Source organism: Clytia hemisphaerica, unplaced genomic scaffold (assembly GCF_902728285.1).
Source record: "Clytia hemisphaerica strain Z4C2 unplaced genomic scaffold, Clytia hemisphaerica genome assembly, whole genome shotgun sequence".
Classification (NCBI taxonomy): domain Eukaryota; kingdom Metazoa; phylum Cnidaria; class Hydrozoa; order Leptothecata; family Clytiidae; genus Clytia; species Clytia hemisphaerica.
In genome coordinates, this window is record NW_027104356.1 from 1,135,134 (window position 1) to 1,157,857 (window position 22,724).

The 22,724-nt window shown below is 35.8% G+C and overlaps 1 protein-coding gene and 11 non-coding genes across 12 annotated transcripts; 4 read left to right on the top strand and 8 right to left on the bottom strand.

The window, feature by feature from the left end:
• Positions 1-440: 440 nt before the first annotated feature.
• Positions 441-1,283, bottom strand: LOC136818303 (uncharacterized). Its single transcript, XM_067074685.1, has one exon. The coding sequence runs from the start codon at positions 1,281-1,283 to the stop codon at positions 441-443; it is 843 nt and encodes a 280-aa protein (XP_066930786.1).
• A 12,099-nt stretch (positions 1,284-13,382) lies between these two features.
• Positions 13,383-13,454, bottom strand: Trnad-guc (transfer RNA aspartic acid (anticodon GUC)). Its single transcript has one exon. It is a non-coding gene; the product is annotated as a tRNA-Asp (tRNA).
• Positions 13,455-13,838: 384 nt separating this feature from the next.
• Positions 13,839-13,910, top strand: Trnam-cau (transfer RNA methionine (anticodon CAU)). The gene has a single exon. It is a non-coding gene; the product is annotated as a tRNA-Met (tRNA).
• A 159-nt stretch (positions 13,911-14,069) lies between these two features.
• On the top strand, positions 14,070-14,162 carry Trnay-gua (transfer RNA tyrosine (anticodon GUA)). Its single transcript has 2 exons — positions 14,070-14,106; positions 14,127-14,162. It is a non-coding gene; the product is annotated as a tRNA-Tyr (tRNA).
• A 259-nt stretch (positions 14,163-14,421) lies between these two features.
• Trnal-caa (transfer RNA leucine (anticodon CAA)) lies at positions 14,422-14,536 on the bottom strand. Its single transcript has 2 exons — positions 14,499-14,536; positions 14,422-14,467 (listed from the first exon to the last, which is right to left on the bottom strand). It is a non-coding gene; the product is annotated as a tRNA-Leu (tRNA).
• Positions 14,537-14,823: 287 nt separating this feature from the next.
• Positions 14,824-14,896, bottom strand: Trnaa-agc (transfer RNA alanine (anticodon AGC)). The gene has a single exon. It is a non-coding gene; the product is annotated as a tRNA-Ala (tRNA).
• Positions 14,897-15,288: 392 nt separating this feature from the next.
• On the bottom strand, positions 15,289-15,361 carry Trnak-uuu (transfer RNA lysine (anticodon UUU)). The gene has a single exon. It is a non-coding gene; the product is annotated as a tRNA-Lys (tRNA).
• Positions 15,362-20,948: 5,587 nt separating this feature from the next.
• On the bottom strand, positions 20,949-21,020 carry Trnad-guc (transfer RNA aspartic acid (anticodon GUC)). Its single transcript has one exon. It is a non-coding gene; the product is annotated as a tRNA-Asp (tRNA).
• A 384-nt stretch (positions 21,021-21,404) lies between these two features.
• On the top strand, positions 21,405-21,476 carry Trnam-cau (transfer RNA methionine (anticodon CAU)). Its single transcript has one exon. It is a non-coding gene; the product is annotated as a tRNA-Met (tRNA).
• A 159-nt stretch (positions 21,477-21,635) lies between these two features.
• On the top strand, positions 21,636-21,728 carry Trnay-gua (transfer RNA tyrosine (anticodon GUA)). The gene is made up of 2 exons: positions 21,636-21,672; positions 21,693-21,728. It is a non-coding gene; the product is annotated as a tRNA-Tyr (tRNA).
• Positions 21,729-21,987: 259 nt separating this feature from the next.
• On the bottom strand, positions 21,988-22,102 carry Trnal-caa (transfer RNA leucine (anticodon CAA)). Its single transcript has 2 exons — positions 22,065-22,102; positions 21,988-22,033 (listed from the first exon to the last, which is right to left on the bottom strand). It is a non-coding gene; the product is annotated as a tRNA-Leu (tRNA).
• A 278-nt stretch (positions 22,103-22,380) lies between these two features.
• On the bottom strand, positions 22,381-22,453 carry Trnaa-agc (transfer RNA alanine (anticodon AGC)). Its single transcript has one exon. It is a non-coding gene; the product is annotated as a tRNA-Ala (tRNA).
• Positions 22,454-22,724: the final 271 nt, after the last annotated feature.

Consider the following 22,724-nt stretch of genomic DNA (forward strand, 5'->3'; position numbering starts at 1 on the left):
TTAGGCGAAAGTTATAGGTGGCAGAACACCAGAACAGACGTCTGAGGTAAGTCATCATGAGCGGGTTGCGAGATGATCCTTTATTCAACATCCCAACTGCAGCCGTGTTGTCACAGTAAATATGGACAACCTTATTACACAAGTAAGGTGCCCAGCGTTCCAAGGCAAAAACAATGCAAAGCGCTTCCTTGTAGTTGATGTGCAAGCCTGCAAGGGCAGGAGCATCAACCAACAAATTAGAATAGAACCAGTCATTGTCAAAAACTGCTCCAATGCCTGTTGTACAGGCATCCGTGTGGATGTTAGTAACAGGTCTAGTGTCATGAAAGGAACACTGACCATTAAAAATCTCAAGAAAATCCAACCACCAAGAAATGTCCTTAAAAAACTCCTCACTCAACAGACACTTGGATGACTGTTTCCGTAAGGAGCCCATAAGGTCAAGAATACGACGCAAAAAAAGTTCTTCCTCCATAAATAACTTTGCAAGCCCAGTTAAGACGGCCAGCAAGCTGTTGTAGCTGCCTCTTTGATGCACGAGCTCGGGACTGAAAAGACAGTAGTGCATCTTTCAGATCACCTAGCTTCTTGACTGGGAGAGAGAGAGTCAAAGAGGTGGTGTCAATCTCAACTCCAAGAAATACCAGTCTTGTGCATGGTGGGACAAGCTTAGAGGGGCTGATGGTAAAACCTAGGGAAACCAGAAGAGAGGAAAGAGTATCAAAGGCAGCTTGACATTCATGCTGAGTCCTACCAATGACCAAGAAATCGTCAAGATATACTATGATCAAAGGGTAGCCTCTTCTCTGCATCATACGTCTGACACTCTGAGTTAAACGATGAAAAATACCAGGGGCACTGCGTGCACCAAAAGGGAGACGTGTGTCTTTTAGATACGTGTAATGGCTATCCCCACTAAATTTCCACTTCAAACCGAGAGCATCTCGGTTAGAAGGATGGACTGGGACAGATCGATACGCATGTCTCAAATCTATCTTAGCGATGAAGAAATCCTTCCCTATCAACCTGCAGGCATCATCTAGGGTCTGGAAAGATTGCTTCTCAATATCGATGTAAGAATTAACGCCCATACCGTGGGGCATCGAACAGTCATGGATCAAACGGAGATCCTCAGAATCAGGCTTTGGAACTGCTCCAAGTGCGCTGACTATCACAGGCTTTTCAGTAGCAATAATGTAATTTCCGGCCGCGAGTTCTTCAAGGATAGTGGCTTCAACTTTCCCTTTAGAACCCTGGCCAATAGCAGAATTATAGTTATCCATCTCCGCAGGGCTGATTGAAGCATCTGCTGGGAGCAATTGAAATCCATTGACCACACCATCAAACAAAAATTGACGGTCCGGATCATTTTGGAGTTCTTTGTCCCAAAGTGCAGAATCAAGCGGAGAAGGACCAGGTTCAGAAGAAAAGAGTCATTGAGAGCCACCCTCATTCACAGGATGCAGAAAACCCTGATGTGATTTTCCACAAGCCTGAGAGCCAACCTTGCGGTTACAGGCATGGGTGAACCTGCAGGGTGACTTCTGACAACCTTTTCTTGAATTAAACATCCGACAAATCTCAGAGCCAGATGAGAGATGTGTCATTGTGGGAGGACCAGAAACCTTACTGTTACCCGCAAGACCTGAGGAGAGAAAATCAATCTTGGGTGAGGAAGTATCAGTGCCATGCCCAAGCCCACGAGGTAGCTTTGCAGCCCAGCGAGGTATAAGAACAACCTCATGTAGATGGCTATGGTCAGTACTCCACGAGAACCCATAAGTATGTTGCAAAATCCGAAATTCATCGTCATATTGCAACACGGATTGCCATGTGTACTTAGTTGCCAGCTCTAAGACCTTAATCGCATAAGAAAGGTACTCCTGTACATGGAAAAGGGTGGAAAGCTTCCCAGAAAAAAGTAACTCGTAAAAAATTCTCAAATTAGCAATGTTAAATTGTTCAACTGTAACACTAGAAAGTTTGGGTTTAGAGTCCTGTAAAATCAAGGCAAGTTTACAATTGTTGTCATAAGACAAAACCTTTTCATCCTCAGCAGGTCGAATACGAGAGACAAAGTCCACTATACGTAAAGCTTTACCTCTGGTAACGTCGTTGGTGCGTGTTGGGCGAAGAAAAACGTTCGTTCTGTGTAAAACTGACGAGTAGAAGAAGGTTCAGCGGTCGAGCCAGAATTCAAAAAGGGAAGAACATTACCAAACGAAGAGCCAGGATTCAAAGTTTGTTGTTGTTGTTGTTGAGAAGAAAGAAGCGGGCGGTGAAGCGGTGAAGCAAAGTAGACATGGAATCGGCAGGAAAATTATTTAAAATGGCGGATTGAGCTGTAAGGTTTTCCCCTGAGGAACTGTTGCGTGTTTTCGGGCGGAGGGGCGGAGCGAGACGAATGTTGTTGACTTCTAGAGTCTTTTAAACGTTGGAGTTTCTCTGTCTGTCGTTTAATTTCCTCGATCAAAACGTTTTCTTCTTCACGAAGTTGGTTCTCTTTGTCACGTCTGATCGATTCCAGGAGCTCAGTTTCTTGATTTTTAAGGTCTCGAAGATGTTGGCGGTAATGATCCATCTGCTCTGTTGAGAAGGGACGAGAATCGGGGCTTTTCCTTGTGTTTTCAGCAGATGAGCGACGATTTCGTGTAGATGGAGAAGAAGGAGACGGCGGTGGAGGTGGACCTTGGCAGTTTTTGCTTGGATGACCAAAATCATGTAAGTCATGACTTCTTTGGCATCCAGGGCATTTTTTCTTTCTGGTACCAGTATCCTCACTGGTTGGGGTACCAGGTGGAGTAGTCAGGAACATAAGTATTGAAAAGAATAGTCTTTCAGCAAGCATTTTGACAGATAAACAGTAACAGGAGATAAATATGAAAACAGCAAAAAACAGCAGTCTGCACTGAAGAACTGAAGAACTGAAAAAGGCCCATGTGGAAAATCTGTGGCCTTATAAGGGGCATGAAAGTGAGGCTAAAACAAGAGTCCGGATTAGGACCAAAACAACCCAATTGCATCTAAACCCTGATATACAAAAACATATATCAGACACTAATACATATATAATCAATAACAATCAAACAACAAATGTGCAAAATTTGGTGAAACCGTTAAAAGAATAAGATTTTATGGCATCTCAAAGTTCTAATAAAATATGCTTAAAATATCTTAAACTCTTAAGGAATACTGAATCCTTTAGAGTAGATTAATATATTCTTGTATGGATATGGGATGTGAAAAAAGGAAAAAATTATTGAGCTCATCATGAATTTGCGCACCCTTGTTTTTTCACTTTGAAAGACCTCACTGAAATCTACTACAAAGATATCCCAATAAAACATTTTCTCAAAAACCAAAGTGAAAACGGCTACAAACGTGCTTAGCTACAAATTAATTTGCGATAAAAGATAAACACAATATTTATTTGAAAACATCATCATCTAATGAAATCACAGAATTTGAATTGAAAGAGACGTTTGACATTCCACTGTCTTTGTGTAGTTTCACGTGTTCATGATTTTAAAAATGTAAATATATATAATTTTAACACTAACTCCTCCTCCAGATGGAATAATTCTATTATTATCTCTAATCAACCGTGTACTAACCCCATGTACTAACCTCATGTTAAGAAATCAATAAAAAGATTTACCTGGCTTATTAAAGCTATTCAAAATATAAGCAAGGTGTAAGATCTCGACATCCCATTTGCAATAACATAAAGGGCATAAAGTGCATATTGAATTGGCGTTACACCCAAAATGATTTAAGTTTGGAATCAAAAAAAAATTCCCAGTGCAGCTGAAATTGTGATTAAATTTAATTTAATATTCTTGTACTTCTCAACACAAATCGTGATTAAAGATTTAACTGAATATTCTTGTATTTTTCAAGGGAAATCGTGATCAAATTGATAATCAAATACATTCTTGTATTCTTTAAGGAAAATCATGAATAAAATTAATTTTTTCGGGAAGTCTCTATTAGGCAACTGCCAAGATAATTAATAAGGTCATTCCAACTGGATATTTTACCTTTTTTAATTTCAATTGTAAATACTTAGAATTTCTATTTTGTCAAGGTCGAGCGCAGAGGTGACACAAATTAAATAACTTTTCTTTGCGGACAACTCAAAATTAATTTAGTCAAAATTTGATTGGCAACTGAGGAATGTATTTATTAATATTTAATTTTACTTTTCATTTTGGATGGGCCATGTCATTGCACGCTGTACTTAACTGTATGGACGAGAAGGGATATGGCACATCTTTATTTGTCTTCTGTTGTGTTGTATTATGTTTTGTGTTGTCCTTTTTGTTATCATATTTTATAGTATTCAGTCCATAGACAAAAAAGTTTCAAAAGTGTTCCGAATCAATAATGACAAAATGACTTTTTGTATAAAGGCACTGACCTATAATACACTTAAAACTCAGCATAGTGATTTACTGGTCTTCTTAATTTTTAAACTATATATTTTCAATCTTAATCTCGGTGCTTGGTGCTCAAGTATTAAAGGAAACGCTGTTTAACCAAAGTTGCCACAAATTTTGATATGTGCAACCAGGGTTCAAAACAATTTTTTCAATTTTTCTGGATGCTTTCACTTTCGCTTTCCTTCTTTTTCTATCAATCATTTCTAGAAGCTCCAGACGAGTACATAAATGATCTTAAAATAAAACAACTGCACCTAACGTTTAGATACACATCACTAGTGTTGAATGTAACCTTGAGTGTAAAGCTTTAGGTAATATTACTTTGTATGTTATATTTTTTACCTCTTTGCCTCTCTTTGATCCTTTTGTGCAAGACCTTGGTTAAGGGCCTCTTGTCCTGGGCTGCTGGAAGTTGGCGTGAGTTTGTTTATGGTTGATGTTTGTGATATCATCTTAGTTGTCATCTTATTTTAAACTTTCTGTTTTAATTTTAGTTTATTATCATTTTGTGGACTATTTTTTTGGAATAAGCTTAAATTCGGTTAGTGTAAAACGCAGGTCACAGGTCACAGGTCGCAGGTTACAGGTCAACAAAGTGCAGACCGGAAAAAAGATAATACGATCATAACATAACATCAATACATAGCGCATTAAATTACAAAAAAGTAATACATACTATTTAGATATTATAAAATGACAATTGAATCAAATAACAACCTATTTTGACATAGACACTAACTTACAAAAATAATGACAAAATCATAAAATATGATGCCTAACAAGACAAAAGCAGGAAAAATATTTATTATTCAAAATGTGATGTAGATGGTGTGAATGGATATAAAATGGCACCAAACAGAAGCTTGCAAGGACCCTAAGGGAGTGGTTTTTAGAAGGATGGAACTAATTAATTATTCAGTTATTATTTTAATGTCTTAATGACAATTTTTGACAAAAATATTAACAGAATCATAAAATATGATGCAAGAACAGACAAAAAAACGAAAAATATTTATAATACAGAATGTGATGTAGATAGTGTGAATGGATATAAAACGGCACCAATCAGAAGCTTGTGAGGTCCCTAAGGGAGTGGTTTTAGAAGGATGAAACTAATTAATTATTCAATTGTCATTTTAATGACTTAAAATAACAATTTTGAAAAAATATTGACAGAATTACAAGAGAAAAACACCAAAAATATTCAGCATACCGAATGTGATGATAACAATATGGCTGGATATAAAATTACATCAATCAGAAGCTCGTGAGTTCTCTGAGAAGATAGTTCTAGAGCGATTTGTTTTATTATATGTAACCATCATATAACATTACAAACATTACAATATGTAGATACCTGTTATACGTATAATATGGTTTCAAATATTTTCTGGTCTGCGTTATACACGGCGCAAACTGTGAAAGATCGATAAAAGAATATGGTTAAATTTTGATGTTTGAAATGGTTTTATATGGATGAAATTGCTTGAGAATTATGTTTTTAATAATTCTTTGTGTTTTCCAAACATTTTCCTCTGCAATGACATTGATTAGAGTTAACCTGTGATCACTGACCTGTGACCTGTGACCTGCGTTTTACACTAACCGGCTTAAATTTCTGTTTCTGGTTTTTGTTCATGTTTTATGTTGATTATTTTCTGGTCACATATTATTAAAGTACTTAAAACAACAAATCAGTAGACTTCTAATAAAAAATTAACATAGGATAAATCTAAAAACAACTCCCCAAAGCCTGCATTATTTCCTATAACAACTCAATATTTTTATGTTTTTAATTTTTAAAATATTATATATACTCTATTTGCATAAATACTTATTATTTTTTTCTTAACTCGATATTTGTTATGAGTTTTTTAGTGTGTAGTAATAAAGATTCTTAGTATAATATAATAATATATTTGAGATTATTTAAAAAAATTCTAAAGTTTTGTTTTTGTCCAGATTCCATAGCGACGGGTACATAATGCATAAAACATAATGCATATTGCATAATGCATAATGCATAATATTTGAAAAATGTCAATTTTAAAGGCTATAATAAGGAGAATTTGAAAGATAATACTTTCAACAAAACAAATATACCATTTTCTACCAGAAAATAAAGGGTAGAAAGCTGTAAATTTGAATTTTGGATGATGAAGAAAATCCATGATCCACTGAAAATGCTTGTCGCCATTTTGATTTTCATAGTTGTATTTTACAGAACGTAGTATAGTGTAGAAAAAACACGAAAATATCTCCTCCGTATATTACTTTTCTTACTCGAAAACGTAAATTTTGTAGCAAGATCTTTATTCTGGGTTTTCTCAGAGATCTTAACCAACAATTGCTAATATAAAGTTCAGCGGGTTTTCCCTCTTACAAATCATTAAGCATGTGAAAAACCAAAGAAAAGAAAATAGACTTTGAATCTTTTTACATTCAAATGTTTCACTTTAGACTTAGAATCTTTTTACATTCGAATGTTTATGTGTCTACCTTTTTTGAGAAGTAGAAGGGGGAAATCTTGATCTGTTATTATTTATGCTGACGGAAAACCCTTTGTTGTTATGATTCGAAAAGTATAAACATCATCTCTGGGGACAAAGGAGAGTTTTAGAAAATGTAAAATCGTTCTGTAAATTACACAATACTATTATGCATTATGCAATATGCATTATGTTTTATGCATTTTGTACCCGTCGGATTCCATAGCCAGGTAGAGTGTCAGGCATAATGTATAACTTCCTATCAACATGCTTTTTTATATTTCGAAACGAACAAGGAAAATTATTTATTAGTTGAAAATATAATTTTACTTTTTTGACAAATCAAATACAGAAGTATTATATGTATAATATCTTTCAGGCTCAAAATGGTTTAATATCCATCAAAAATGCAGGCAAGCTGGATCTTCACACTAACCCTAACATTAAAAGTCTGATGCTCTACTGACTGAGCTAAAAAAGGGGCAAGACCGTCCCGAAATGACGGGGGGAGGGAAAGAAGGGGAAGCAGCTGGAAGCAGTAGAAAAGCAAAAATCAGTAGCAAAATCTAAACCCCTTACAGTATAAAAACTTATGAAAACTTTCCTTTCCTTTCCTTTCCTTTCCATTCAAGCATTTGGAACTAGTTAGTCTTGAATGTCTCTTAAGAAAATAAACATAACTATAACATTTGTGAAATATTATTAGATTGTGCATCAAGCATTACCCCAGCTAGGATTCGAACCTAGTCTGGGGGTGGCTATTTCTTTTCTGCAAAATATATACTTAAAATGGTCTTTGAAATGGTTGACACACCAGTAACAAAAAATGACAAGGGAAGTTTTTACGGCCATACTTAAAACCTATTAGGTATGAGAGACTTAAAACATGTAAATATTCCTCTTGCCATTTTTTGTTATTACTGGTGTGTTGTGTACGTGTTGGCCAGATAGTTGAAAAATGAAAATTTCAATCTGCAAAGTTTAGCAAGTTACATATATTTTTTTCTACTTCTATTTGGCCTATTTTCCCAACTATAGACAATTTGCAATTAGCGCCTTGTCAGCACCTTGAACTGACTACCTAATTCCCCTCAGATGGCATTGGTTGACCCGAGCCGAGCAAAGGTTCATTCACTTGCCAAGTGAACCACTGCAAGTGGGAATCGAACTTCAGTCACCTGTGCAGCAACCAAGGTCAATGACCACTATACCACATCGCCTTATTGTATGCGAGATAAAAGAACCAGTTAACCAATTTGGTAATTGATTGGTATTGACCAACCTTTATCCTTTCGATATGGGAGCAAATGAAATTTAAATTATACAGATAACAAACATGAGCAAATTATATTATTACTCATACAAAAAGAGAAAACAAAGGCACATAGACCTTTTCGCCTTTGCGTCCGCCATATTGAATTGTATGCAAAAATTATGGTTGCCGAATTGCCGTGGTGAAATTCCCTTAGAAAGTATGCAAAACATATGCAAAAAGAAAGTATTAAATAAAAACTTACATGCATAATTGGCATTATATTAAAGTGTAATCTTGTAGAAGAAAGATTAAATTTGCTTCTCTTGAAAACTAAAAACAATTATATTCACTCATCTCTTAGAACAAGCACTTCAAAAGACCATAACATTAGACAGAATCTCAAACTGAAAAATCACCCGCGAAGGTAAAAAACAATCCTTATTCGGCTGACGGCAAATTATTCTCCTGGGAATAGAGCCGCCAAATGATCAAATCAAAACATTGATAAAGTGTGACGTCATAATTACTGCTTTCAGTTTGCGTGTTTTGAAAGTTTGATGTGTGTACTCCGTCTTCGTGGAATTTCTTAATGGCATGAAAACAGAATATGCAATGTCTTTAAGAACAAATTCCTAAAAGGCTTTTGTTGTTCTGTAAATATTTCGTTTTGGATTAAGAAATTCCATCTTTTATTGTTCTAATGATTATAATATTTATTTATAAGATGCTTTGTTGTCTTTTTAATCTTTGTGTAAACTTGCATATGTTTTGCATACATTCCAACTAAATCCAACCACGGCATTTTCCTTCCTGTATTTTTGCATACAATTCAATATGGCGGACGCAAAGGCGAAAAGGTCTATTGTGTAATATTTATCAGTAAAAATAAAGAAATATATGTATGGCTCAAGGTAGTAAGGTTTAGAGATAACTTAGTCAAAAAACATTTAAATTCCATGTAATTCGAAGCAAAAGGAAGCTAAACAAATCAGTAACAAATAATAAAAAAACCAGTTCAAGACTTGTATCAAAAATGGCTTTAAATTCCAGAAATCTTACTGAATTTGAGAAAAAAAACCAGTCAGACGTCTGAACTGCCTTCGCTTCAGCCAGCCATCTTTGTTGTTATTTTTTCGGAAAAAATCGGCAATCAAATTCAAGGAAATTTCGGAACGAACTAACCAATCAAAAAACAGTATTCAGACATTTCGGAACGCCCCTTTGTCTATTTCAGAACATTTCAGAAAAATGCTTTGTTCAAATCGGAACGGGAACAATAGAAGAACAATAGATCAGTTCCGAATAGTTCCGAATAGTTATGGGACTCATGGGGGAAAGACTGAGCTAACCGGGCATGTCAATCCTCACAGCTTGGAAAGCCCAATCAGCAGTCTAACTGGAAAACTATATGCATTTAAAACAGAGAAAAAGTTAATAGTCCCATGAGAATCAATAATAATTCTTTGGTAACGGTCAGATAAATCGAAAAGCGAGCCCGAAATTATAAGCTGCCGATAAAAAAGACAAAACATTCGAATAAAAACTTTTCAAAAGTCAACAATTCAATATCAAAAACAAGTGACAGTGTAATAACGTGAATTTTTTTTCGCGTGTACGTCTTCTAACTGGAATGAAACAAAAACTAGGATAAAAATGTTCTCGATGAAGTATAAGGAAGTGGAAATGAGGCGTGCTTTTTTATATGATTTTAATTGTATCCTATCGTAGAGTCATGCAAAGTTTAGCACTGTCAAGAACAAGGAATGTGTATGTACCTTTTAAAAATTATCGAGAGAAAAGTTTAAAGTGTATAGCCACTCTAGTGAGCTCCCAGGGTGTCTGACAAAAAATGTTGATTTTTTAGACCTGAAATTCATTCAAATTGGGTCCTTCTGAGCTAAAAATACTTTACAATTGGAACATTTTTTGAATTTTTTTTCAACTGAACTTACACCCAGTTTGGGACTTAGTCATTTCGGCGCGTACTACGGGAGCTTCTTTAGAATTCAAGAGATTGGTTTCAAGGGTTTTAGAACTACTTTGGTAGGCTCCCAGGGTGTCTTTGGTAATTACTATATGCTTTAGAATCGGTTTTGAGAGAAAAAAAATTTTCGACTCGGCCATGCCGATAGGTAGTGTTTTGGTCAGAACCATAATTTTTGAAACTGTGAGGTCAATTTTCGACTAAGTCTGAAAAAAAATGTTGAATTTTTAGACCTAAAATTCATTCAAATTGGGTCCTTCTGAGCTCAAAAAACTATACAATTTAGAACATTTTTTGAATTTTTTTTCAACTGAATTTACACCAGTTTGAGACTTAGTCATTTCGGCGCGTACTACGGGAGCTTCTTTAGAATTCAAGTGAATGGTTTCAAGGGTTTTAGAACTACTTCGGTAGGCTCCCAGGGTGTTTTTGGCAATTACTAGATGCTTTAGAATCGGTTTTGAGAGAAAAAAAATTTTCGACTCGGCCATGCCGATAGGTAGTGTTTTGGTCAGAACCATAATTTTTGAAACTGTGAGGTCAATTTTCGACTAAGTCTGAAAAAAAATGTTGAATTTTTAGACCTAAAATTCATTCAAATTGGGTCCTTCTGAGCTCAAAAAACTATACAATTTGAAACATTTTTTGAATTTTTTTTCAACTGAATTTACACCAGTTTGGGACTTAGTCATTTCGGCGCGTACTACGGGAGCTTCTTTAGAATTCAAGAGATTGGTTTCAAGGGTTTTAGAACTACTTTGGTAGGCTCCCAGGGTGTCTTTGGTAATTACTATATGCTTTAGAATCGGTTTTGAGAGAAAAAAAATTTTCGACTCGGCCATGCCGATAGGTAGTGTTTTGGTCAGAACCATAATTTTTGAAACTGTGAGGTCAATTTTCGACTAAGTCTGAAAAAAAATGTTGAATTTTTAGACCTAAAATTCATTCAAATTGGGTCCTTCTGAGCTCAAAAAACTATACAATTTAGAACATTTTTTGAATTTTTTTTCAACTGAATTTACACCAGTTTGAGACTTAGTCATTTCGGCGCGTACTACGGGAGCTTCTTTAGAATTCAAGTGAATGGTTTCAAGGGTTTTAGAACTACTTCGGTAGGCTCCCAGGGTGTTTTTGGCAATTACTAGATGCTTTAGAATCGGTTTTGAGAGAAAAAAAATTTCGACTCGGCCATGCCGATAGGTAGTGTTTTGGTCAGAACCATAATTTTTGAAACTGTGAGGTCAATTTTCGACTAAGTCTGAAAAAAAATGTTGAATTTTTAGACCTAAAATTCATTCAAATTGGGTCCTTCTGAGCTCAAAAAACTATACAATTTGAAACATTTTTTGAATTTTTTTTCAACTGAATTTACACCAGTTTGGGACTTAGTCATTTCGGCGCGTACTACGGGAGCTTCTTTAGAATTCAAGAGATTGGTTTCAAGGGTTTTAGAACTACTTTGGTAGGCTCCCAGGGTGTCTTTGGTAATTACTATATGCTTTAGAATCGGTTTTGAGAGAAAAAAATTTTCGACTCGGCCATGCCGATAGGTAGTGTTTTGGTCAGAACCATAATTTTTGAAACTGTGAGGTCAATTTTCGACTAAGTCTGAAAAAAAATGTTGAATTTTTAGACCTAAAATTCATTCAAATTGGGTCCTTCTGAGCTCAAAAAACTATACAATTTAGAACATTTTTTGAATTTTTTTTCAACTGAATTTACACCAGTTTGAGACTTAGTCATTTCGGCGCGTACTACGGGAGCTTCTTTAGAATTCAAGTGAATGGTTTCAAGGGTTTTAGAACTACTTCGGTAGGCTCCCAGGGTGTTTTTGGCAATTACTAGATGCTTTAGAATCGGTTTTGAGAGAAAAAAAATTTTCGACTCGGCCATGCCGATAGGTAGTGTTTTGGTCAGAACCATAATTTTTGAAACTGTGAGGTCAATTTTCGACTAAGTCTGAAAAAAAAATGTTGAATTTTTAGACCTAAAATTCATTCAAATTGGGTCCTTCTGAGCTCAAAAAACTATACAATTTGAAACATTTTTTGAATTTTTTTTCAACTGAATTTACACCAGTTTGGGACTTAGTCATTTCGGCGCGTACTACGGGAGCTTCTTTAGAATTCAAGAGATTGGTTTCAAGGGTTTTAGAACTACTTTGGTAGGCTCCCAGGGTGTCTTTGGTATTACTATATGCTTAGAATCGGTTTTGAGAGAAAAAAATTTTCGACTCGGCCATGCCGATAGGTAGTGTTTTGGTCAGAACCATAATTTTTGAAAATGTGAGGTCAATTTTCGACTAAGTCTGAAAAAAATGTTGAATTTTTAGACCTAAAATTCATTCAAATTGGGTCCTTCTGAGCTCGAAAAACTATACAATTTAGAACATTTTTTGAATTTTTTTTCAACTGAATTTACACCAGTTTGAGACTTAGTCATTTCGGCGCGTACTACGGGAGCTTCTTTAGAATTCAAGGGAATGGTTTCAAGGGTTTTAGAACTACTTTGGTAGGCTCCCAGGGTGTTTTTGGCAATTACTAGATGCTTTAGAATCGGTTTTGAGAGAAAAAAATTTTTCGACTCGGTCATGCTGATAGGTAGTATTTTGGTCAGAACCATAATTTTTGAAACGGTGAGGTCAATTTTCGACAAAGTCTAAAAAAAATGTTGATTTTTTAGACTTAAACTTTATTCAAATTGGGTCCTTCTGAGCTCAAAAATTTGTTCAATATAGAACATTTTTAACTAATTTTCTTCTCTGATTTTCAACCTAGTTTGGCTGTGAAAAACGGGGCTTAAAGAGATCCTTTTTCAGTATTGAACAATAATGAGTCTCTAAATTTTGTGTTCCAGGATATCCACATTTTGTCAAAATTTTGTATGATAGTGCTCTATTCGTTTGTTGAGAAGGCTTGACTCCGTCGCATGTCTAACCCCTTGTCCTTAATAAATTGAACATATCGACTTTGTGGACTTGGAATTGACATATCTTTTTTCCGTTGAGCTTTTCCATCTTTGAACATTCTTGCAACCTTTTCTCGTCGCATTATGATTTACAAGAATACTACTTTATTTACCATTTCTTAGTAATCTTCTTTCAAATAATCAATCAACTTTCGAATAATTTCATTCCTTAGCTGCCTTTTTGGCCTCCAATGTGGCTTTCTTACCTCTCCATCATGGTGGGATTTCAATGTTTAAAAAGTATCCTCCCCGGCGGGGAATCGAACCCCGGTCTCCCGCGTGACAGGCGGGGATACTTACCACTATACTACCGAGGATGAAGATTGTGGCGAGTCATTGCTGACCGGTCGTAAAGTAGCAGTCGGTTCAATCACACTATTATCCTAAATAAAGTTGGTTTGAACACAACATTGCACCGTTGAATGCAAATTCGGTTTTTTGATTTTCCCAATATCGGGTTCACATGTTTGTTATTAGTGGTATAAGATGGGCGTAATATCTCTGGGTTATTAAGCCTTTTTCTCTACTTCATACTTTGATTTTCTATTTAGAAATCGATAAATGATCAACGGTAGTAGAGTATGTCTAGCGTCATTTTCAGGGTGCATATGCATATTATATCCTCCAGTTATATGTTTTGAGCTACGCGTACGTTTTATCGTATGATGCAATTGATAGTTCGTTAAATTGGACTTGTTCTTAGCAGAGTGGCGCAGAGGAAGCGTGCTGGGCCCATAACCCAGAGGTCGGTGGATCGAAACCACCCTCTGCTACATAAAAACATGCTTTTGGCCATGCACGACACTAGAAATATTGTCTTTCGACTCCATGTTTCTTAATCGGAAAAAAAAAAAATTTGAAAAAAAAATTTTTTTTAATAACATTTTCCGTACGCTTATGTTACTGGTTCATTGTAGCTCTACGTTTCGCAACCACCGATAGCTCAGTTGGTAGAGCGGAGGACTGTAGATGATTATCGAATAGCAGAGATCCTTAGGTCACTGGTTCAAATCCGGTTCGGTGGACATTTTAGTGTCAATCTTTATTAGTCCATCATTCATTTCACTTTAAATTTTTTTGTTACTTTCACTAGGAGAGTTTGTGACCACGAATTGTAAAGATTTTGACACGTAACAGTTTGAAAAAAGTTTCATCTTTAGCTGCGTTCCTTCTTTTTTTATTCAGAAAGTTGTCATTCCTGAGTACGTAAATCGTTTTAAATTATAAGCAGGAAAAAAGCCTTTTATGTGAAGTCGATAACATCTCAAAAGCGAAAAACAATCGTGTCAGAAGTGGGATTCGAACCCACGCCCACATTCGTGGACCAGAATGCTCCTTTGTCTCAAAGGAAGAGATCGTCTCTTGAGTCTGGCGCCTTAGACCGCTCGGCCATCCTGACATACATATGAAGAGAAAACAGACAAAATTAATAAAAACGTTTATTACACGTTTATCACTACACGACTATAGAAGAGACAACAGCTAATTCTAGGCAAAATTTGTTTAAAAGACCACGTTTATGGTAGTAGCAGATTGACGGATAGAAATATTTTCAAGACAATTACGTTTCGATTGTTGCGATTATTGATCAGACGCTTTTGTTGAGTATGTTCCTTATACCGCACCTGACATAAATATTCACGGCGAACAATGTTATAGTAATGTTTATCAGTATCGAACAAAGAGTGGAGGACCCGGGCATTGATCCCGGTACCTCTCGCATGCTAAGCGAGCGCTCTACCATTTGAGCTAGTCCCCCTGTGGTTGAAATTGATTCCGGAATTAAATATATTCCGTATAGAATAGGTAAAAAAAAGTCCCTTACATTACATCATATATGAAGGCCGAATCTCAGCGAAAACTTCACTTTGTTATGCTGAATAGTTTTAACAAACTTCACTTTGCAATGACGAATAGCTGCATTAACAATTCAAGGTTCAAAATTGATTTTTCATTTGTCAATTTTCCGGACAAGCTGAAATAAGAAATCATGATATGAAAATGATGACACAGATGTCTTTTTCAAGCATTTTTAAAATAGCGTGTTAAGAAATAGTATTTTTTTCTTATGGTGAAAAATAGGTTTCTAATATTGTTGTAAGACTTCAATACTATACTATGGCGCAATTTGAACGCTATGAAAAATACTCACGCCCGATGAGGGACTCGAACCCGCGACCCTCAGATTAAAAGTCTGATGCTCTACCGACTGAGCTAACCGGGCATGTCAATCCTCACAGCTTGGAAAGCCCAATCAGCAGTCTAACTGGAAAACTATATGCATTTAAAACAGAGAAAAAGTTAATAGTCCCATGAGAATCAATAATAATTCTTTGGTAACGGTCAGATAAATCGAAAAGCGAGCCCGAAATTATAAGCTGCCGATAAAAAAGACAAAACATTCGAATAAAAACTTTTCAAAAGTCAACAATTCAATATCAAAAACAAGTGACAGTGTAATAACGTGAATTTTTTTTCGCGTGTACGTCTTCTAACTGGAATGAAACAAAAACTAGGATAAAAATGTTCTCGATGAAGAATAAGGAAGTGGAAATGAGGCGTGCTTTTTTATATGATTTTAATTGTATCCTATCGTAGAGTCATGCAAAGTTTAGCACTGTCAAGAACAAGGAATGTGTATGTACCTTTTAAAAATTATCGAGAGAAAAGTTTAAAGTGTATAGCCACTCTAGTGAGCTCCCAGGGTGTCTGACAAAAAATGTTGATTTTTTAGACCTGAAATTCATTCAAATTGGGTCCTTCTGAGCTAAAAATACTTTACAATTTGGAACATTTTTTGAATTTTTTTTCAACTGAACTTACACCCAGTTTGGGACTTAGTCATTTCGGCGCGTACTACGGGAGCTTCTTTAGAATTCAAGAGATTGGTTTCAAGGGTTTTAGAACTACTTTGGTAGGCTCCCAGGGTGTCTTTGGTAATTACTATATGCTTTAGAATCGGTTTTGAGAGAAAAAAAATTTTCGACTCGGCCATGCCGATAGGTAGTGTTTTGGTCAGAACCATAATTTTTGAAACTGTGAGGTCAATTTTCGACTAAGTCTGAAAAAAAATGTTGAATTTTTAGACCTAAAATTCATTCAAATTGGGTCCTTCTGAGCTCAAAAAACTATACAATTTAGAACATTTTTTGAATTTTTTTTCAACTGAATTTACACCAGTTTGAGACTTAGTCATTTCGGCGCGTACTACGGGAGCTTCTTTAGAATTCAAGTGAATGGTTTCAAGGGTTTTAGAACTACTTCGGTAGGCTCCCAGGGTGTTTTTGGCAATTACTAGATGCTTTAGAATCGGTTTTGAGAGAAAAAAAATTTTCGACTCGGCCATGCCGATAGGTAGTGTTTTGGTCAGAACCATAATTTTTGAAACTGTGAGGTCAATTTTCGACTAAGTCTGAAAAAAAATGTTGAATTTTTAGACCTAAAATTCATTCAAATTGGGTCCTTCTGAGCTCAAAAAACTATACAATTTGAAACATTTTTTGAATTTTTTTTCAACTGAATTTACACCAGTTTGGGACTTAGTCATTTCGGCGCGTACTACGGGAGCTTCTTAGAATTCAAGAGATTGGTTTCAAGGGTTTTAGAACTACTTTGGTAGGCTCCCAGGGTGTCTTTGGTAATTACTATATGCTTTAGAATCGGTTTTGAGAGAAAAAAAATTTTCGACTCGGCCATGCCGATAGGTAGTGTTTTGGTCAGAACCATAATTTTTGAAACTGTGAGGTCAATTTTCGACTAAGTCTGAAAAAAATGTTGAATTTTTAGACCTAAAATTCATTCAAATTGGGTCCTTCTGAGCTCAAAAAACTATACAATTTAGAACATTTTTTGAATTTTTTTTCAACTGAATTTACACCAGTTTGAGACTTAGTCATTTCGGCGCGTACTACGGGAGCTTCTTTAGAATTCAAGTGAATGGTTTCAAGGGTTTTAGAACTACTTCGGTAGGCTCCCAGGGTGTTTTTGGCAATTACTAGATGCTTTAGAATCGGTTTTGAGAGAAAAAAAATTTTCGACTCGGCCATGCCGATAGGTAGTGTTTTGGTCAGAACCATAATTTTTGAAACTGTGAGGTCAATTTTCGACTAAGTCTGAAAAAAAATGTTGAATTTTTAGACCTAAAATTCATTCAAATTGGGTCCTTCTGAGCTCAAAAAACTATACAATTTGAAACATTTTTTGAATTTTTTTTCAACTGAATTTACACCAGTTTGGGACTTAGTCATTTCGGCGCGTACTACGGGAGCTTCTTTAGAATTCAAGAGATTGGTTTCAAGGGTTTTAGAACTACTTTGGTAGGCTCCCAGGGTGTCTTTGGTAATTACTATATGCTTTAGAATCGGTTTTGAGAGAAAAAAAATTTTCGACTCGGCCATGCCGATAGGTAGTGTTTTGGTCAGAACCATAATTTTTGAAACTGTGAGGTCAATTTTCGACTAAGTCTGAAAAAAAATGTTGAATTTTTAGACCTAAAATTCATTCAAATTGGGTCCTTCTGAGCTCAAAAAACTATACAATTTAGAACATTTTTTGAATTTTTTTCAACTGAATTTACACCAGTTTGAGACTTAGTCATTTCGGCGCGTACTACGGGAGCTTCTTTAGAATTCAAGTGAATGGTTTCAAGGGTTTTAGAACTACTTCGGTAGGCTCCCAGGGTGTTTTTGGCAATTACTAGATGCTTTAGAATCGGTTTTGAGAGAAAAAAAATTTTCGACTCGGCCATGCCGATAGGTAGTGTTTTGGTCAGAACCATAATTTTTGAAACTGTGAGGTCAATTTTCGACTAAGTCTGAAAAAAAATGTTGAATTTTTAGACCTAAAATTCATTCAAATTGGGTCCTTCTGAGCTCAAAAAACTATACAATTTGAAACATTTTTGAATTTTTTTTCAACTGAATTTACACCAGTTTGGGACTTAGTCATTTCGGCGCGTACTACGGGAGCTTCTTTAGAATTCAAGAGATTGGTTTCAAGGGTTTTAGAACTACTTTGGTAGGCTCCCAGGGTGTCTTTGGTAATTACTATATGCTTTAGAATCGGTTTTGAGAGAAAAAAATTTTCGACTCGGCCATGCCGATAGGTAGTGTTTTGGTCAGAACCATAATTTTTGAAACTGTGAGGTCAATTTTCGACTAAGTCTGAAAAAAAATGTTGAATTTTTAGACCTAAAATTCATTCAAATTGGGTCCTTCTGAGCTCAAAAAACTATACAATTTAGAACATTTTTTGAATTTTTTTTCAACTGAATTTACACCAGTTTGAGACTTAGTCATTTCGGCGCGTACTACGGGAGCTTCTTTAGAATTCAAGTGAATGGTTTCAAGGGTTTTAGAACTACTTCGGTAGGCTCCCAGGGTGTTTTTGGCAATTACTAGATGCTTTAGAATCGGTTTTGAGAGAAAAAAAATTTTCGACTCGGCCATGCCGATAGGTAGTGTTTTGGTCAGAACCATAATTTTTGAAACGGTGAGGTCAATTTTCGACTAAGTCTGAAAAAAAATGTTGAATTTTTAGACCTAAAATTCATTCAAATTGGGTCCTTCTGAGCTCAAAAAACTATACAATTTGGAACATTTTTTGAATTTTTTTTCAACTAAATTTACACCAGTTTGGGACTTAGTCATTTCGACGCGTACTATGGAGGCTTGTATAAAAATCAAGGGAATGGTTTCAAGGGCTTTAGAACTTCTTTGGTGAGCTCCCAGGGTGTTTTTGGCAATTACTAGATGCTTTAGAATCGGTTTTGAGAGAAAAAAAATTTTCGACTCGGCCATGCCGATAGGTAGTGTTTTGGTCAGAACCATAATTTTTGAAACTGTGAGGTCAATTTTCGACTAAGTCTGAAAAAAAATGTTGAATTTTTAGACCTAAAATTCATTCAAATTGGGTCCTTCTGAGCTCAAAAAACTATACAATTTAGAACATTTTTTGAATTTTTTTTCAACTGAATTTACACCAGTTTGAGACTTAGTCATTTCGGCGCGTACTACGGGAGCTTCTTTAGAATTCAAGTGAATGGTTTCAAGGGTTTTAGAACTACTTCGGTAGGCTCCCAGGGTGTTTTTGGCAATTACTAGATGCTTTAGAATCGGTTTTGAGAGAAAAAAAATTTTCGACTCGGCCATGCCGATAGGTAGTGTTTTGGTCAGAACCATAATTTTTGAAACTGTGAGGTCAATTTTCGACTAAGTCTGAAAAAAAATGTTGAATTTTTAGACCTAAAATTCATTCAAATTGGGTCCTTCTGAGCTCAAAAAACTATACAATTTGAAACATTTTTTGAATTTTTTTTCAACTGAATTTACACCAGTTTGGGACTTAGTCATTTCGGCGCGTACTACGGGAGCTTCTTTAGAATTCAAGAGATTGGTTTCAAGGGTTTTAGAACTACTTTGGTAGGCTCCCAGGGTGTCTTTGGTAATTACTATATGCTTTAGAATCGGTTTTGAGAGAAAAAAATTTTCGACTCGGCCATGCCGATAGGTAGTGTTTTGGTCAGAACCATAATTTTTGAAAATGTGAGGTCAATTTTCGACTAAGTCTGAAAAAAAATGTTGAATTTTTAGACCTAAAATTCATTCAAATTGGGTCCTTCTGAGCTCGAAAAACTATACAATTTAGAACATTTTTTGAATTTTTTTTCAACTGAATTTACACCAGTTTGAGACTTAGTCATTTCGGCGCGTACTACGGGAGCTTCTTTAGAATTCAAGGGAATGGTTTCAAGGGTTTTAGAACTACTTTGGTAGGCTCCTAGGGTGTTTTTGGCAATTACTAAATGCTTTAGAATCGGTTTTGAGAGAAAAAAAATTTTCGACTCGGCCATGCCGATAGGTAGTGATTTGGTCAGAACCATAATTTTTGAAACGGTGAGGTCAATTTTCGACTAAGTCTGAAAAAAAATGTTGAATTTTTAGACCTAAAATTCATTCGAATTGGGTCCTTCTGAGCTCAAAAAACTATACAATTTAGAACATTTTTTGAATTTTTTTTCAACTGAATTTACACCAGTTTGAGACTTAGTCATTTCGGCGCGTACTACGGGAGCTTCAAGGGAATGGTTTCAAGGGTTTTAGAACTACTTTGGTAGGCTCCCAGGGTGTTTTTAGCAATTACTAGATGCTTTAGAATCGGTTTTGAGAGAGAAAAAAATTTTCGACTCGATCATGCTGATAGGTAGTATTTTGGTCAGAACCATAATTTTTGAAACGGTGAGGTCAATTTTCGACTAAGTCTAAAAAAATGTTGATTTTTAGACTTAAACTTTATTCAAATTGGGTCCTTCTGAGCTCAAAAATTTGTTCAATATAGAACATTTTTAAGTAATTTTCTTCTCTGATTTTCAACCTAGTTTGGCTGTGAAAAACGGAGCTTAAAGAGATCCCTTTTTCAGTATTGAACAATAATGAGTCTCTAGATTTTGTGTTCCAGGATATCCACATTTTGTCAAAATTTTGTATGATAGTGCTCTATTCGTTTGTTGAGAAGGCTTGACTCCGTCGCATGTCTAACCCCTTGTCCTTAATAAATTGAACATATCGACTTTGTGGACTTGGAATTGACATATCTTTTTTCCGTTGAGCTTTTCCATCTTTGAACATTCTTGCAACCTTTTCTCGTCGCATTATGATTTACAAGAATACTACTTTATTTACCATTTCTTAGTAATCTTCTTTCAAATAATCAATCAACTTTCGAATAATTTCATTCCTTAGCTGCCTTTTTGGCCTCCAATGTGGCTTTCTTACCTCTCCATCATGGTGGGATTTCAATGTTTAAAAAGTATCCTCCCCGGCGGGGAATCGAACCCCGGTCTCCCGCGTGACAGGCGGGGATACTTACCACTATACTACCGAGGATGAAGATTGTGGCGAGTCATTGCTGACCGGTCGTAAAGTAGCAGTCGGTTCAATCACACTATTATCCTAAATAAAGTTGGTTTGAACACAACATTGCACCGTTGAATGCAAATTCGGTTTTTTGATTTTCCCAATATCGGGTTCACTTGTTTGTTATTAGTGGTATAAGATGGGTGTAATATCTCTGGGTTATTAAGCCTTTTTCTCTACTTCATACTTTGATTTTCTATTTAGAAATTGATAAATGATCAACGGTAGTAGAGTATGTCTAGCGTCATTTTCAGGGTGCATATGCATATTATATCCTCCAGTTATATGTTTTGAGCTACGCGTACGTTTTATCGTATGATGCAATTGATAGTTCGTTAAATTGGACTTGTTCTTAGCAGAGTGGCGCAGAGGAAGCGTGCTGGGCCCATAACCCAGAGGTCGGTGGATCGAAACCACCCTCTGCTACATAAAAACATGCTTTTGGCCATGCACGACACTAGAAATATTGTCTTTCGACTCCATGTTTCTTAATCGGAAAAAAAAAAAATTTGAAAAAAAAATTTTTTTTAATAACATTTTCCGTACGCTTATGTTACTGGTTCATTGTAGCTCTACGTTTCGCAACCACCGATAGCTCAGTTGGTAGAGCGGAGGACTGTAGATGATTATCGCATAGCAGAGATCCTTAGGTCACTGGTTCAAATCCGGTTCGGTGGACATTTTAGTGTCAATCTTTATTAGTCCATCATTCATTTTACTTTAAATTTTTTTGTTACTTTCACTAGGAGAGTTTGTGACCACGAATTGTAAAGATTTTGACACGTAACAGTTTGAAAAAAGTTTCATCTTTAGCTGCGTTCCTTCTTTTTTTATTCAGAAAGTTGTCATTCCTGAGTACGTAGATCGTTTTAAATTATAAGCAGGAAATAATCCTTTTAAGTGAAGTCGATAACATCTCAAAAGCGGAAAACAACCGTGTCAGAAGTGGGATTCGAACCCACGCCCACATTCGTGGACCAGAATGCTCCTTTGTCTCAAAGGAAGAGATCGTCTCTTGAGTCTGGCGCCTTAGACCGCTCGGCCATCCTGACATACATGTGATGGGAAAACAGACAAAATTTATAAAAACGTTTATTACACTACACGACTATAGAAGAGACAACAGCTGGTTCTAGGCAAAATTTGTTTAAAAGACCATGTTTATGGTAGTAGCAGATTGACGGATAGAAATATTTTCAAGACAATTACGTTTCGATTGTTGCGATTATTGATCAGACGCTTTTGTTGAATATGTTCCTTATACCGCACCTGACATAAATATTCACGGCGAACACTGTTATAGTAATGTTTATCAGTTTCGAACAAAGAGTGGAGGACCCGGGCATTGATCCCGGTACCTCTCGCATGCTAAGCGAGCGCTCTACCATTTGAGCTAGTCCCCCTGTGGTTGAAGTTGATTCCGGAATTAAATATATTCCGTATAGAATAGGTAAAAAAAAGTCCCTTACATTACATCATATATGAAGGCCGAATCTCAGCGAAAACTTCACTTTGTTATGCTGAATAGTTTTAACAAACTTCACTTTGCAATGACGAATAGCTGCATTAACAATTCAAGGTTCAAAATTGATTTTTCATTTGTCAATTTTCCGGACAAGCTGAAATAAGAAATCATGATATGAAAATGATGACACAGATGTCTTTTTCAAGCAT